Here is a 12,719-nt window from a genome sequence, read left to right on the forward strand (position 1 = left end):
GTGATAGCGTATAAGAGGAAAGATTTGTAACCTGTTGATATGTCAAGTTCATTGAATGCTGGGTGAGAGAGTGTTTGTGAACTAGTTGATGTATTCTGTGGTAGCATGTTGTGTGTATGTGGGTGGGGGAAGTCATCCAACTTGTATGCACTTGGTCACAAGCCCGCGACAACGTGTTAGAATTAGTATTACATGTCTTGACCCTCCCAATAATGTTTGTAATTTGTTAATGTGTGTTTTTTATATGAGGCCTGCCCTTCCCATCACAAATCTATGGAGGTCTTCAATACAGACCAATCATTAGGATGTAGATAATTTTTTTAATTTATCGCAAAGCTTCCTAACCTGGGAAAGATATATTTGTTTATTAGTATATCGAGATTTTAAGGCAAGTTTAACAATATTACATGATGTGGCAAGTGCTAGTTGTTTTATGCCCGAAATGTTTTGATTTAAATTGACTCTAGCAAACTTCGGAATGATGTTGTTTTGAAGGCAATATTTTAGAAACGAAAATATGGTAACTTTGGGCTGAGTATCTTAATGTTAATTTAACGTAATTTTTCACCAAGCTGTTCAAAAAATCCCCCATAATTATGTGTATCGATAGGTGATTGCGACTTATCTTACCAGGGTTCAACACGTTTTCCTTTGAATATTTGTGTTAATCAACATGCGGCCTCAGTTCATGCTTCTCGTTCAGCAGCATCAGAATTAGCCTTTCGCGGCGTTAACGAAAAACACTTTTTTATTTAACGAGCCCAAAATACTTAGTGTCCAACATAATTATACGTGACTATTAATTGCAGAAACTGTAGAAATTAAATTACACGAAAATTCTGTTAATGTTCATCAGCCACATCTCATCCCCGATTCGTGGGCTTTTATGCGCATGCATGAAGACAAATAATCTCTATTTAAGTTTCATACTCTCCCCTATTGAGTAACTTTCATTCCTGTGATTACGACATACGGTCGAAAAGCGTTGTCAGCTTCAGGAAGGAAAATTGTTTTGCAATTTTTTTCGTTAAATTCTCTTAATTAATTTTCTCATTTTTAATTGCGTTAAATTGAGTTTTATTTATTTTTTAAACTATTTGTTACTCTAGAGTAAGTTTTTCTTTTTAATTTCTGGAGAGTATCATACGGAAGTGTTCTATGTACTATATTGAGGTAAACTTCTCTTATTATTTTACAAATATTGATATCAACATAGAACATATTGAGCATTACAGCTCTGGTTCATACTATTTAATTCTATTATGCGAAATATAATTGGCTCACATCAAGGGAGACCTACTTATTCAAACCTTTGTCTCTTGATTGAAACAGCAACATAAAATAACTGACTTTCCAACACTCTGAGGACTGACCAATTGCACTCTTCTCCAGTGACAGAATGATATGGTATTTCGATAATGTAATACTCAGTTTGGATGTGAGTAACAAGGCCTTTATATGGTAGACTTTGCATGCAGTTCTGTTCCTATGATCTGGATTTCTGAATATTTTCAGAATTGCATCACTCCTCTAATTCCCTTCCACACAGTACTTTTTTAACCTTGATAATCCAGTTATTTCCAATATATACATTTTTTAAATTCTTACTTGTATAATTTTACTTCTTCCTCTGCATGAGCATAATTGCTGCAACTTCCGGAGCCTGAATCTGCAACTAGACTCACATTATCCAGGAGAAAGCATTAAAGCCCAGGGGCTCACATCTGGTGAGTGTGGGCTTGGCACGCCCAGGGTCCTGAGCTGGATATCATCATTCTTCTCTTCCTTGGTGATTCCCTTTTATTTCTCTCTCTCTCTCTCTCTCTCTCTCTCTCTCTCTCTCTCTCTCTCTCTCTCTCTCTCTCTCTCTCTCTGGGTAGTTCGGAAATTTTTTTTGTTTTTTTGGCTGGTGCAGCATAAGCCTCAGGCTTCCTTGCACCATATGGCTAATAATAATAATAATAATAATAATAATAAAGCTACTTCTAGCCTAGTGCAGTGTAATTTTGTAGTATTTTAACAATTCATTAATCTTGAATTCAAATTCACTAGCTCTGGAATTTGAATGTAAAAATAAACTTTCCTTGAAGCTAATTTAATGCAAAATATAATGTTAACTATTTTTAATAATTTTATTCCTACCTGAGCAGCTCCCTATGCTCATCTTTCTGCCATATGTATTCTTCAGAGTCAACAATCTTGAAGAATGTGCCTCGTCTCCTTAAAAACAAAATATAGTAAAATTGTATGCATTATTGTTTTATGATATGTATTTCAGAGATTTGGGGGAGGATTATATGTGAAATTTTAAAAACTCAAAATAATTGCTGAAACATTTACTTAAATCTAGGTTTGTTTTTTAAGATCAAAGTTCAGTAGTAGCGAAAAGTGGTTCTTTAAATTATGAGCATCATTATAAACGAATCTCGAGCACCATGTATCCAGTAATTTTAAGCTATAAAGTAACTTACAAAATCACAAATCAAATGTTGATAGAATACCGTATTCAGTTAATGGGCCAACTGAATAAACCCTTGTTAAAAAAATTGTGAACTTCAGGATTCTATACTAGAGTTTCTGTAGGTATCTAGCTGTGAGTCTGCTTCCAACAAAGTTATAAAATCTAAATTTTGACAAATGATCAGTTGATCCTCTTGTAAAAAAATATCAAGACTTTTATTCATTATTGAAAGAAATTAATAAGACAAATCCATATATACAGGGTTATCCATCTATTAGTTGGTGGTATTTACAAAGTAACCATGGCAATACTTAGTAAGATATTTTTAGACAGGTTGCAGAAGCCAGTGCGATAAGGAAAAATATAGCATTTAATATTAGTATTAAAATGGCATAATGATGTAATGAAGCAAATTATTCTGCATCTCGGCTCACTCACCAGTGATTATATTCCTCCCTCACTGATTTTATTAATCCATCAGGGCCTTAATGCACTTCAAATAGTCCCTGCCTCCAAAGTGTCTAGTTACTAAGCTCAGCAGACCACATCTTCTAAAGAGCGCCTCCGTAGCCAGGTGGGAAGGAGCAGCAGTGCGTAGCACACGCTTCTTGATTAGACCGGGGTTCGAGCCCGTCACCACCAAATACGGAGGATGCGGAAAGGTCAGGGAATGGCCACCGCATATTCCCAGAGCAACATGGCCTTAGAGACTAATGCTCCTAAAAACCTAATAACAAACATCTTCTAAACTTTTCCTCATTAGTGTTCTTCACTAATTTATTCACCCATGTTTGCACCTTCTCTAGAAGTTCTATATTTCTTTAGATGCTGCATACAGACCTGGATACAATATTCCAAGTGAGGTTGCACCACTTTCTCAGAGAATGGATAATTACCTCCTCTGTGCTTGCATAATTTTGATAAATCTTAGACAGAACAAATTTGTTAGAGCACTGCATATCATGAGTTTTTTCTTAAAAGAATGTGCATTTATTTTGACATCCAATTTTTATTTGTAAGGGTACACTCAAGAATAAGGCTTGCACACACACAACTTATGTTCCGGATGACCCAAAGCAAAACAGTGAGAACAACATACATGTCCTACATTCTGCAGGAGAGCCATGTGATCAGTGGATTGGTATAGGTACCAGAACTTGATGCTCTTTGTACAGGTACTGTGAAGTAACAGTGTTTTTGAGGGGAACAAAGGGGTGCTCTTACCAAGAAAAGCTTAATTTCTGCAAATTGCAGCATCTGGAGACTAGGCACCTGCAAGGTGATCTGATTGAGGTGCATAAGGCCTTGAATGGTTTGAGCAGTCTCAATGCTGATGGGATTCTTCCTCTTGCTCAGACTGCGTACATGAGGGGACATAAAATGAAATTGAGGAAAGACAGTTGTAGAATCGATGTACGGAAATTTGCCTTTAGCCAGTAGGTAGTTGATTGCTGGAACAAACTTTGGGAGTGAATGGATGGACATTTATGGGAGGTGTTTTTTTTTTTTTTTTTTTTTTTTAACGCTGATGCTGTATAACAGGGGTCGGCAACCTGCAGCTCTTTAACTTTTAGCCCACACAAAGTAAAGTTTGAAATGGAGTTAGAGGACTTAAAAATCAAGGACATGTGGAGTGCAAGACTAAAATGCCTTAAAACTGAAATTGAGGATTTGGAGAGGCAAAAGGCTGCCCTTGCAATTCTACATAAATGGATGCTGATAGATGAGTTGAAAAAGCAAGACCAAATTGTGTTCAACGTGTGGTGTAGCTTTTTTTTTTTTAATATGTAAACCACAAACACGAGAGGTATTAGAACCTATAGTACTCAGTACCGTGCTTGGGTTGGAGGTTGAGAAGACGAAAGAAGATGTTTGTTGACACTGGACTTGAATTTCTGTAGACAGTAATTTTCAGGAAATACGTATGAAGGAAGGTTGTTCCAGAAAACGGCAGTTGAATGAATAAACGAGGAAGATGAGAAGTTGGTTCTGTGAGTTTGGAGTTGGACAGTAAATGGATGTTGGCTGGTGGCGGCACGTGTTTGGACTGCTTTGAAAGAGAGAGTGGGAATTATAGAAGCCAATTCAGAAGAACAGTGCCCATGAAAGTATCTATAGAAGAGGCATGCAGCAGAAACAGTACGTCTATGAGACAGCGAGTGGAGAGTCTCTGTTAGAGATGAATCGTTAATTAACCTAACTGCCCTCTTCTGAATGGAATCAAGAAGCCTGAGAGAGGTTTTGGGGGCACCACCTTAGATGTGGGAACAATGTTCCATGGCAGGGCGGATTTGCGATTTATACAGAGTGAGCAGCTGTTTGGAAGAAAAGTAACGCTGAGAGCAAAAGAGAAAACCAAGTTTTTTAGATGCAGAGGAAGCAATATTTGTAATGTGCTTGTGCCAAGAGAGATTAGAAGTCAGGGTAATCCCGAAAAGAGATATATCATTTTGCCTAGAAATTGGAGTGTCACCAAAGATAAGCATAGGAGCAGAAGAATCCTTTTTGCGAGATATAAGACAAGACTGAGTTTTAGAAGGGTTGAAATCAACTAAGTTGTCTTTACCCCAATGGAGAATTACCTGAAGATCGGTATTTAAGGAATTGGTAGCAGATTTTCGAGAAGTTGAAGCTGATTCAGGAGGACAAGGCTTCTCAAAAATGGAAAGTGGAATGCAATGTGCTATCATTGGCAAAACTATGGATAGGATTTCCAGTCAATGGAAGAAGGTCATTAATATACAAGAGGAAAAGAGTGGGGGGAAAGAACTGGACCTTGGGGGACACCGGCATTAGTGGAGAAGTTAGAAGACAGAGAGCCATCTACCATCACCCTCACCTTATGGTTTGCCAACCATAACGTGGAAGCTTGTTTAGAAGACCTTTATGCCAAACACGATCAAAAGCCTTTGAGATGTCAAGAGCAACTACTTGTGTTTCACCGAACCTTTCCATTGAAGTAGTCCATAAATGGGTAACATAAGCCAGGATATCACCAGTGGATCGACACTGACAGAATCCATACTGGCGATCGTTGATCAGACGGAAGGTTTCTAGGTAGTTTAAGAGTGGGCAGTTAATTGATTTCTCCATTACTTTAGAAAGAGTAGAAGTAATTGCAATGGGGCGATAACTGGATAGGAGGGAGTTGTCACCTTTTTAGGAACTGGCTGGATATGAGCAAATTTCCAAGCAGAAGGAAAAACACCTTTGGAATAAGAAAGTGAAAAAAGCCAGCAAAGAATAGAAGTAAGTTCAGGAGCACAGGTTTTGAGAACTGGAGAAATACCATCCGGACCTGGAGCTTTCTTAGCATCAAGATTCTCCAAAATCCTTTTGACATCCTTTTCACGGAAGACCACAGGGGGCATTGAATGGAACGTGTTGGGAATGGTGGGAAGTGTTTTACCAAGATTATTAATACATGAGTTGGAAGAAAAATGGGATGCTAGCAGGTCAGCTTTATCCTTGGCTGAAGTGACAACAGAACAATTGTTGTGAGCTTTGGTGTACGGAGAAAATGAAACTGACAAATTAGAAATGAGCCAATTACGATATGCAACATTCTTCTCTTAAATAGCCTTAGCACATTTATTGGAAAACCAAGGTTTAGATAGAGGACGAGATTTTAAAGTGGAGTGTGGGATAAAGGATTCCATTCCTGCAAGAATAATTTCACTGACACGATCTGAGCAAAACGTTGACATCAGAAGTTTTGAAACAGTAATCCGACCATCGAAAAGAAGAAAAGAAGTCTCGCAGGTCATCCCATTTTGCATTCTTGTAATGCCAAACAACACAAGGTTGGGAATAGCCATGAGATAAAGGTTCCATTGGAGAAGAGACAATCACCAAGTTGTGATCTGAAGTGCCTAAAGGACCTCTCACTTCGACCGTGTACTTAGAAGGGTTGTTTGTGAGAAAAAGATCAAGCGTATTGGCTGTATGATTAGGGTTGTCTGGTATTCTTGTAAGTAAATGAACAATCTGTGCAAAAGCCTGAGCATCTCGACCAGCTGGGTCTGTGTGACTAGAAAACGGAAGCCAGCAGGAGTTGTGGACATTAAAATCACCAAGGAAAATTACCTCACTGTTAGGAAAGTTGGACTGGAGAAAGTCAAGTTGTAAAGAGAGGAAGTCAAAGAGCTCCAAATGATTAGTGGAGTTGGGAGAACGGTAGAGACAACAGATGAATTTTACCCAATGAGGTAGAGAGATTTTAAGCCAGAGAAGATCAAAGAGAGGAGATTCCAAATTGCCAAGTTTCTGACAGGGAATATCAGAACGGACATATGCACAAGTACCACCTTTGAGGCGAAAGGAATCATACAGCGAATAATTTGGGCATCTGAGATGAGCAGTAGTTGAATCAACCGATAACTGAGATTCTGTCAGAAAAAGTACATGGGGTTTGGCAGACTGCAAGTGGAAATGGACATCGTTGAGATTATAACTGAGACCACGTATATTTGTGAAATGAATTAGGAAGTGCTTGGGAGGTTTAGATCTTTTTGCAGATAAGCTTGCTCTCTTAGTTTGACAATTCATGGTGTATTCAATAGTAAGAAAAAGTGGGTGGGACATGCTGTATGAAGTAATGAAATTTTTGGATATGGCGTACACATGGTAAGAATATACCCAGATCCTTGACATAACGTGGCCTCGACAATGCTCCCCGCATACACACTACTCGGACTCTCTCCAGTCACTATCTGGCAGAGTAGAGGTAGCAAGATTATACACTAGCTGATCCGGAAGCCTCCTTGAGAGTTACCAATAGGTTCAGTCCAGTGTACTAACTAGCGGCCAGCCTGCGAACACCATTTTAGAGCTGTACCCTCGAAATGTAAGGAATATTGGATCTCGCCACGACATTCATCATAACCTCAAAAGTCATCAATCATACTGCATGATGGAAAAGATAGGGAAGGGTTGACCGGAACTTAGCTCTAGAGACTAAACATGGGCTCCACCACTTCAAGCCTCCAATAAGCAAAGTGGTGGTATTGCACCGGTTGATGAGAGTCATATACCACCTAGTACTGCCTGGTAACATAGAGGGGCGGCATTCTTCCATGTGGTGTGGGCGCCACACCTCGACCCCTGCTTACGTTGGTTCACACCTGGGTGGTCACCCACCATGTACTTGTGCATGGAGGTTATACCCAGGATTACTAACAGTCCCACCATCGTGAAAGTGCAAGCAGAGGATTTGGCTGTCACAGACCGTCCGGACTTTGCCGAAATTGGGTCCACTTAACTTGAGTGTCACCTGAATATCAGTTCCATCAGCGTTTTAGACTCACAGGTAGCAAGTACAGCTTGTCTGGCATATCTGAGAGAATGTCTGTGACAACCTCAAGGACCCTTATATAAAGCATACCGGACACATATATAAATTTGAACTTCTCTCCGTTTTTGGTTCCATGGGAAAATATTTGCCATTTTCGAAAATATTTCCATGGGGAAATATTTTCGAAAATGACCTATAATAAATATAAATCAAGAAACCATGTGAATAATATGAGTCTCTCAGCATGCTTAAAGATGAAAATTACATCGTACTTCCTTGATGGTGAGAGACTCGCTCAAGAAGTTCAGCAGCAAAAGTCACATTAATTAGAAATATCAATAAATAATATTTCAAAATTTATATATTTTTTTTAATAAAACACCTTCCCACTCTATTCCATTTCGTAAAAAACTTAACCCCCCCCCCCCAGCTTGAGCTGAAGTGTGGCTCTTTGGATTCTCTCTCTTTTTTTTTTTAATTAGATCAAAAATGGCTCTTCATTCAAAAAGGTTGCTGACCCCTGCTGTATAAGCTTGCTGTCATGCATCATATGCCTCTGCTAATGCTAATATTTACCCATTTTTAATTATAGTTATATCTTAATATATTCATGCTATCGATGAACATATTCTTCAGAAAGTTGCACTAAATACACTAAAAAAAAAAAAAAAAAGTTAATGCATGTCTACATGAGCAAAGAGACATTTCAGCACATTCTATAACAGTTTTAATTAAATTTCATATTTCTTCTTAATAAATTTTCGTTGTATTGTAAACTGGGTAGCATTTTAATTGAATAACACAATTTAGAATTCTTTTCAAATTAGCATCATCATCAGCAATTTTCAATCCACTGCAGGATGAAGGTCTCTCCAACAACTTTCCAGTTCCACCTGTTTTGTGCAATGGCCATCCATTTACTAACCTCTTCAAGCTATGTGTTCTGCTCAAGACCATTTTAGTTTTGATAAGAATGTCCTTTACTTGAGTTTGCTACCTAATCCATGTGTTTCTCTTCTTATCTTATAGTCTGATTCCTAATATAATTCATTCCATTCTTCGCTGTGTAGTTCTCAGCTTCTCTTCCATTCTTTTGGTGAGTGCCCCACCATGACTTATGGAAGTTTCACTTCCATAAGTCATGGTGGGGAGTATACATTGGTTCATTATTTTGTTTCAGACAAATTGGGATATTTGCTCCTCAGTATGTTACTGTATTTCCTGAATGCTGTCCAATCAAAATTTATTCTTCACTTGACTTCCAGCCATTTATCATTATTACAGCTAATGACTTGTCCCAGATAAGTATATGAATCCACCTTTTCAATTTCTGTTGCTTCAATGATTACATCCCTTTCTGTGGCATACTTGTTCATCATTACTTTTGTTTTAGCCATATTCATCTTTAAATCCTTACTAACTATGCATAACTGATTAAGATTTTCCTCTAATTCTTTGGGATCATGATTTAGGTACTCTCCTTTCTGCGACCAGTGTAATCTTCTGAAAGCTTCCTCAAGGGCAGCAGTAAACAATTCAGAGATATTGTGTCTCCTCGTCGAATTCCTTTCTCAATTTTAAATTTGCTACTGTTTTTGTCTAGTCTAATAAAGGAGGTAGCGTTCTCATACATTTCCTTCCAAATCATAATATATGGGGTATCTGTGCCTTGTCTTTCCAGTGTCCAAAACATTGCCTTATGCTGTATGGAGTCAAATGCCTTTACATAATCCACAAATGCCAGGCATAATGGTGTTATGTATTCATTTGCTTTCTCCATTAGCTGTGATATTACGTGAAGGTGATCCATAGTTGAGAATCCTGTCCTATAGCCAGCTTGCTCTTTCAAATCAGAATTTTAATGCAACCAAGTGATCTTTCTAAAGCCTGAAGTTTCAGTTTGGCCATGAGCACATCAAGTGCCTTAAAACAAGTAATTTTATAAATATAACAATAGCTGTTAAACTTCCAATTTCTAAGAAAAGCATTACACTGCATAAATGGCTAGGCAAAGTTACATTAATTTTCATATCCTAGTGTCACTTTGTTTGCTCCCACAAATCAGGTAAACATACCTTGATCTTGCATGGGATGTTCCCTCAAAAATTTTGAGGGAACATCCTTTGCTTATTAATGCTTAACTATAACAAAATTTCAACTTAAATAATATATAGAAAATCTTTATAAAAAGTAATTTAAACATATTTATTTTCATCAAAATAGAAAGTTATATGAGTTCAGTAATGTTTTCCAGGTAATGCAACACATTCAACAGTTCCTTATAACAGTTTTCTTATCTTTTAATTAAGATTTAATTGTCTTCCGTTTTGTGTTACAGACTGCCCTAGTGATCCTGATTAGTTTTCCTGTAACCTGTTTAATCTTTTTTACCATATACTTGGCATGTGGAATGAAGCTCAAGTTGCTGTCCAGCAAAATGTCAAGATATTTATATGTGGTCTCCATCTTGATGGCCTGATCATTCACTTTGATTGTTGGTGGTCTGTTTAGAGTTTCTCTAAGTAGCACTTGCTTCGTTTTGGGAATAGAGATGTTAAGCTTGTGAACCGAGCACCAGCGGGAAAGTTGTTCCAAGATATGTTTTGCAAGGCCCCCAATTCCCTTTCCTGCTCCACCCATCAAAGAACACATTACAGGAGAGAAAGAGGGCAGCCTCTGGTGACTGCATGTCCCAGAGGTTACAGCAAGGGACCTTTCCTTGAAGTAGCTAGTAATTAATCCAAGAAAGGTCAGATATCATCATCACTAACACCTACACTACTTGTATAAATGCACTACCTGAGCAACAGCTCATCCGCGTTTAGTTCGGAAAGGACACTTTGATCTTAGCCAAAAGGCCGAGGAGCGGTAATTCAGAAAGGACACACAAGACGAATGGGGTGGGGGAGGGGAATTATGCTTTTAAGAAGCATATAAAATCTAAGTTGCAATGAATGCAGTTGACATGGGTAGCCAGTGCAATGTTGAGTGAGTTTGGTGTAACATAAGCAGTGGGAAAACAAAAATGAGAGTAGGAGTATGTTATAATCCAGAAAGGTCAGTGATGAGCACAATGAACAACTCTACAGTGAAGTAGAGTGGACCAGTAAATCAGAATGTCTTATAATGGAGGATTTTAATTTTCCAGATATTGACTGAAACTTATAGGTGGCCACTCACACACTAGCAAGACTTTTGTGGATTTATTGGATGACTGTTTTCTACAGCAGCATGTGATAGAAGAAACAAGAGGGAGTAATACCTTTATCTGATTATCAGCAGTGATTATTTGTGCATTAAGAATCTGCAGAACCACTAGGTGACAGTGATCACAATGTACTGATGTGGGAATTACTTAAAGATGTAATCATCTTTAAGTAATTAAGTAATTTAAGCAATTAAGATTAAAGGGAAGGGTTTTTGCTTTCGTAAAGGTAACTACAGGGGTCTCAGTTTTTAAATTCTGTACAGTGGGATCAACAGTATTGATTTAGATTTTATTTAAAGATGTAACTACAATAAATGGTAAATGAAAGAGGTTTTGCTTTCATAAAGGTGACTACAGTGGTTGCAGACAGCTTTTAAATTCTATAGAATAGGACCAACTGATGATGTTATCATCAGCAAATTTTAAATGGGAAGCATTCAAGGAATTAATCACAGAATGCTACTAGGCTTTTCATACCAACTAAGAAATACTCTTCAAGGTATAGGCCTAAATGGATGGCAGATGAGCTGATAAGACTAGTGGCAGAGAAGAAAAATGTGTGAGATGCATATAATTATCAGGTGACACAGAAGCCTAGTAGATATAAACAATTCTGTAATCAAGTCACAAGGCAAGTGAAAGCAGATTACAAAAAATCTTTGGAGAAGGATGCAAAGAAAAACAGCACACACTTCTTTACTTATGTAAACACTAGAAGGAAGGGAATGAAACAAATTGGTCCACTTCATATCAATGGTTCGACTGTTGATGATCCTGCTCAAGTTTCTGACAAACTGAATGAGTATTTTGCATTTACAATCACACTTGAGGAATTCTTTAGGGAAGTGGATGCCAGAAGTTTACAACTCTAAGAGTATTTAAATAATTTTATGGTAACTGAGAGGAAAGTGGAAGATAAATTGTTGAAATTAAACATAAAAGGCACCTGAGGTGGTGGAATCTATACAATTATGTTAAGAGCGGCAGCAAAGGAGGTAAGCAAACCCTTAGTTAGCCATAATTGTGAGTGCATCTTTGGATTCAGAGTAGGTCACTATGGACTGGAGATGAGTAAATGTATCCCCAGTTCACGAAGGGGAATCGAAGAGTGACGTGAATAATTGCAGATCTGTTAGCACATATGTGTATGGGGGGGGTTAAATTTCCTTTTGTAAAATGGAATGACAAGAAATGACACTAAACTCAACAAGAATAGAAGAGTTAAGTGTAAATCATAAATAGGAACATTTAATAAACTTAGACTAAACACAATGTATATGAAAGAGTGGCTTTCAAATAGTGTACTATAAGAAAATCAAAACTTATGGTTTTATATGAAATAAAGTAATAGCTGAAATTGTCCCATGTAAATCTAATCTGCCTTTGGTTGATGAAATTTATTATGAATAAGAGCAGCCTGAAACAGGAGAAAAACAGGCATAGAGATGTGAATAGTCACTGCTGTTGAAATATACCTAAAAATGACTCGTTGAGTTGTACTTTTCTGCGAATTGGTAATCCAAAATAAAAATAATAAATTAAAAATTTATTTTTATTGTAGATTGTACCGGAATTCTGGGGGGGGGGGGGGTAATGGCTAAGATTACATACCTGAAGTACACTGCTAAGTCAGTAGCCAATATTGCATTTTCAAGAACATGCACAACTTGAGAATACTCTTCTGGAGAGAGATGACTAAGAATCTGATTACCCTGGAAAGAAAATAAAACAGTGGGAACAAAGGATGTAATATAAAT

General features: G+C 37.6%; 1 protein-coding gene across 1 annotated transcript in view; it reads right to left on the reverse strand.

Moving 5' to 3' along the window:
• The window catches only part of Pde11 (Phosphodiesterase 11), a 186,298-nt gene that overhangs the window by 56,436 nt on the left and 117,143 nt on the right, over nucleotides 1-12,719 (reverse strand). The window contains exons 14-15 of the mRNA XM_090377320.1: nucleotides 12,574-12,674; nucleotides 2,143-2,220 (exon numbers count right to left, since the gene is read on the reverse strand). Coding sequence (XP_090233446.1) covers nucleotides 2,143-2,220; nucleotides 12,574-12,674 — 179 coding nt within the window. The remainder of the gene's footprint in view (nucleotides 1-2,142; nucleotides 2,221-12,573; nucleotides 12,675-12,719) is intronic.

The sequence above is a fragment of the Mastigoproctus giganteus genome, chromosome 7 (genome assembly GCF_048544385.1).
Source record: "Mastigoproctus giganteus isolate SK-2022 chromosome 7, ASM4854438v1, whole genome shotgun sequence".
NCBI classification, from domain to species: Eukaryota; Metazoa; Arthropoda; class Arachnida; order Uropygi; family Thelyphonidae; genus Mastigoproctus; species Mastigoproctus giganteus.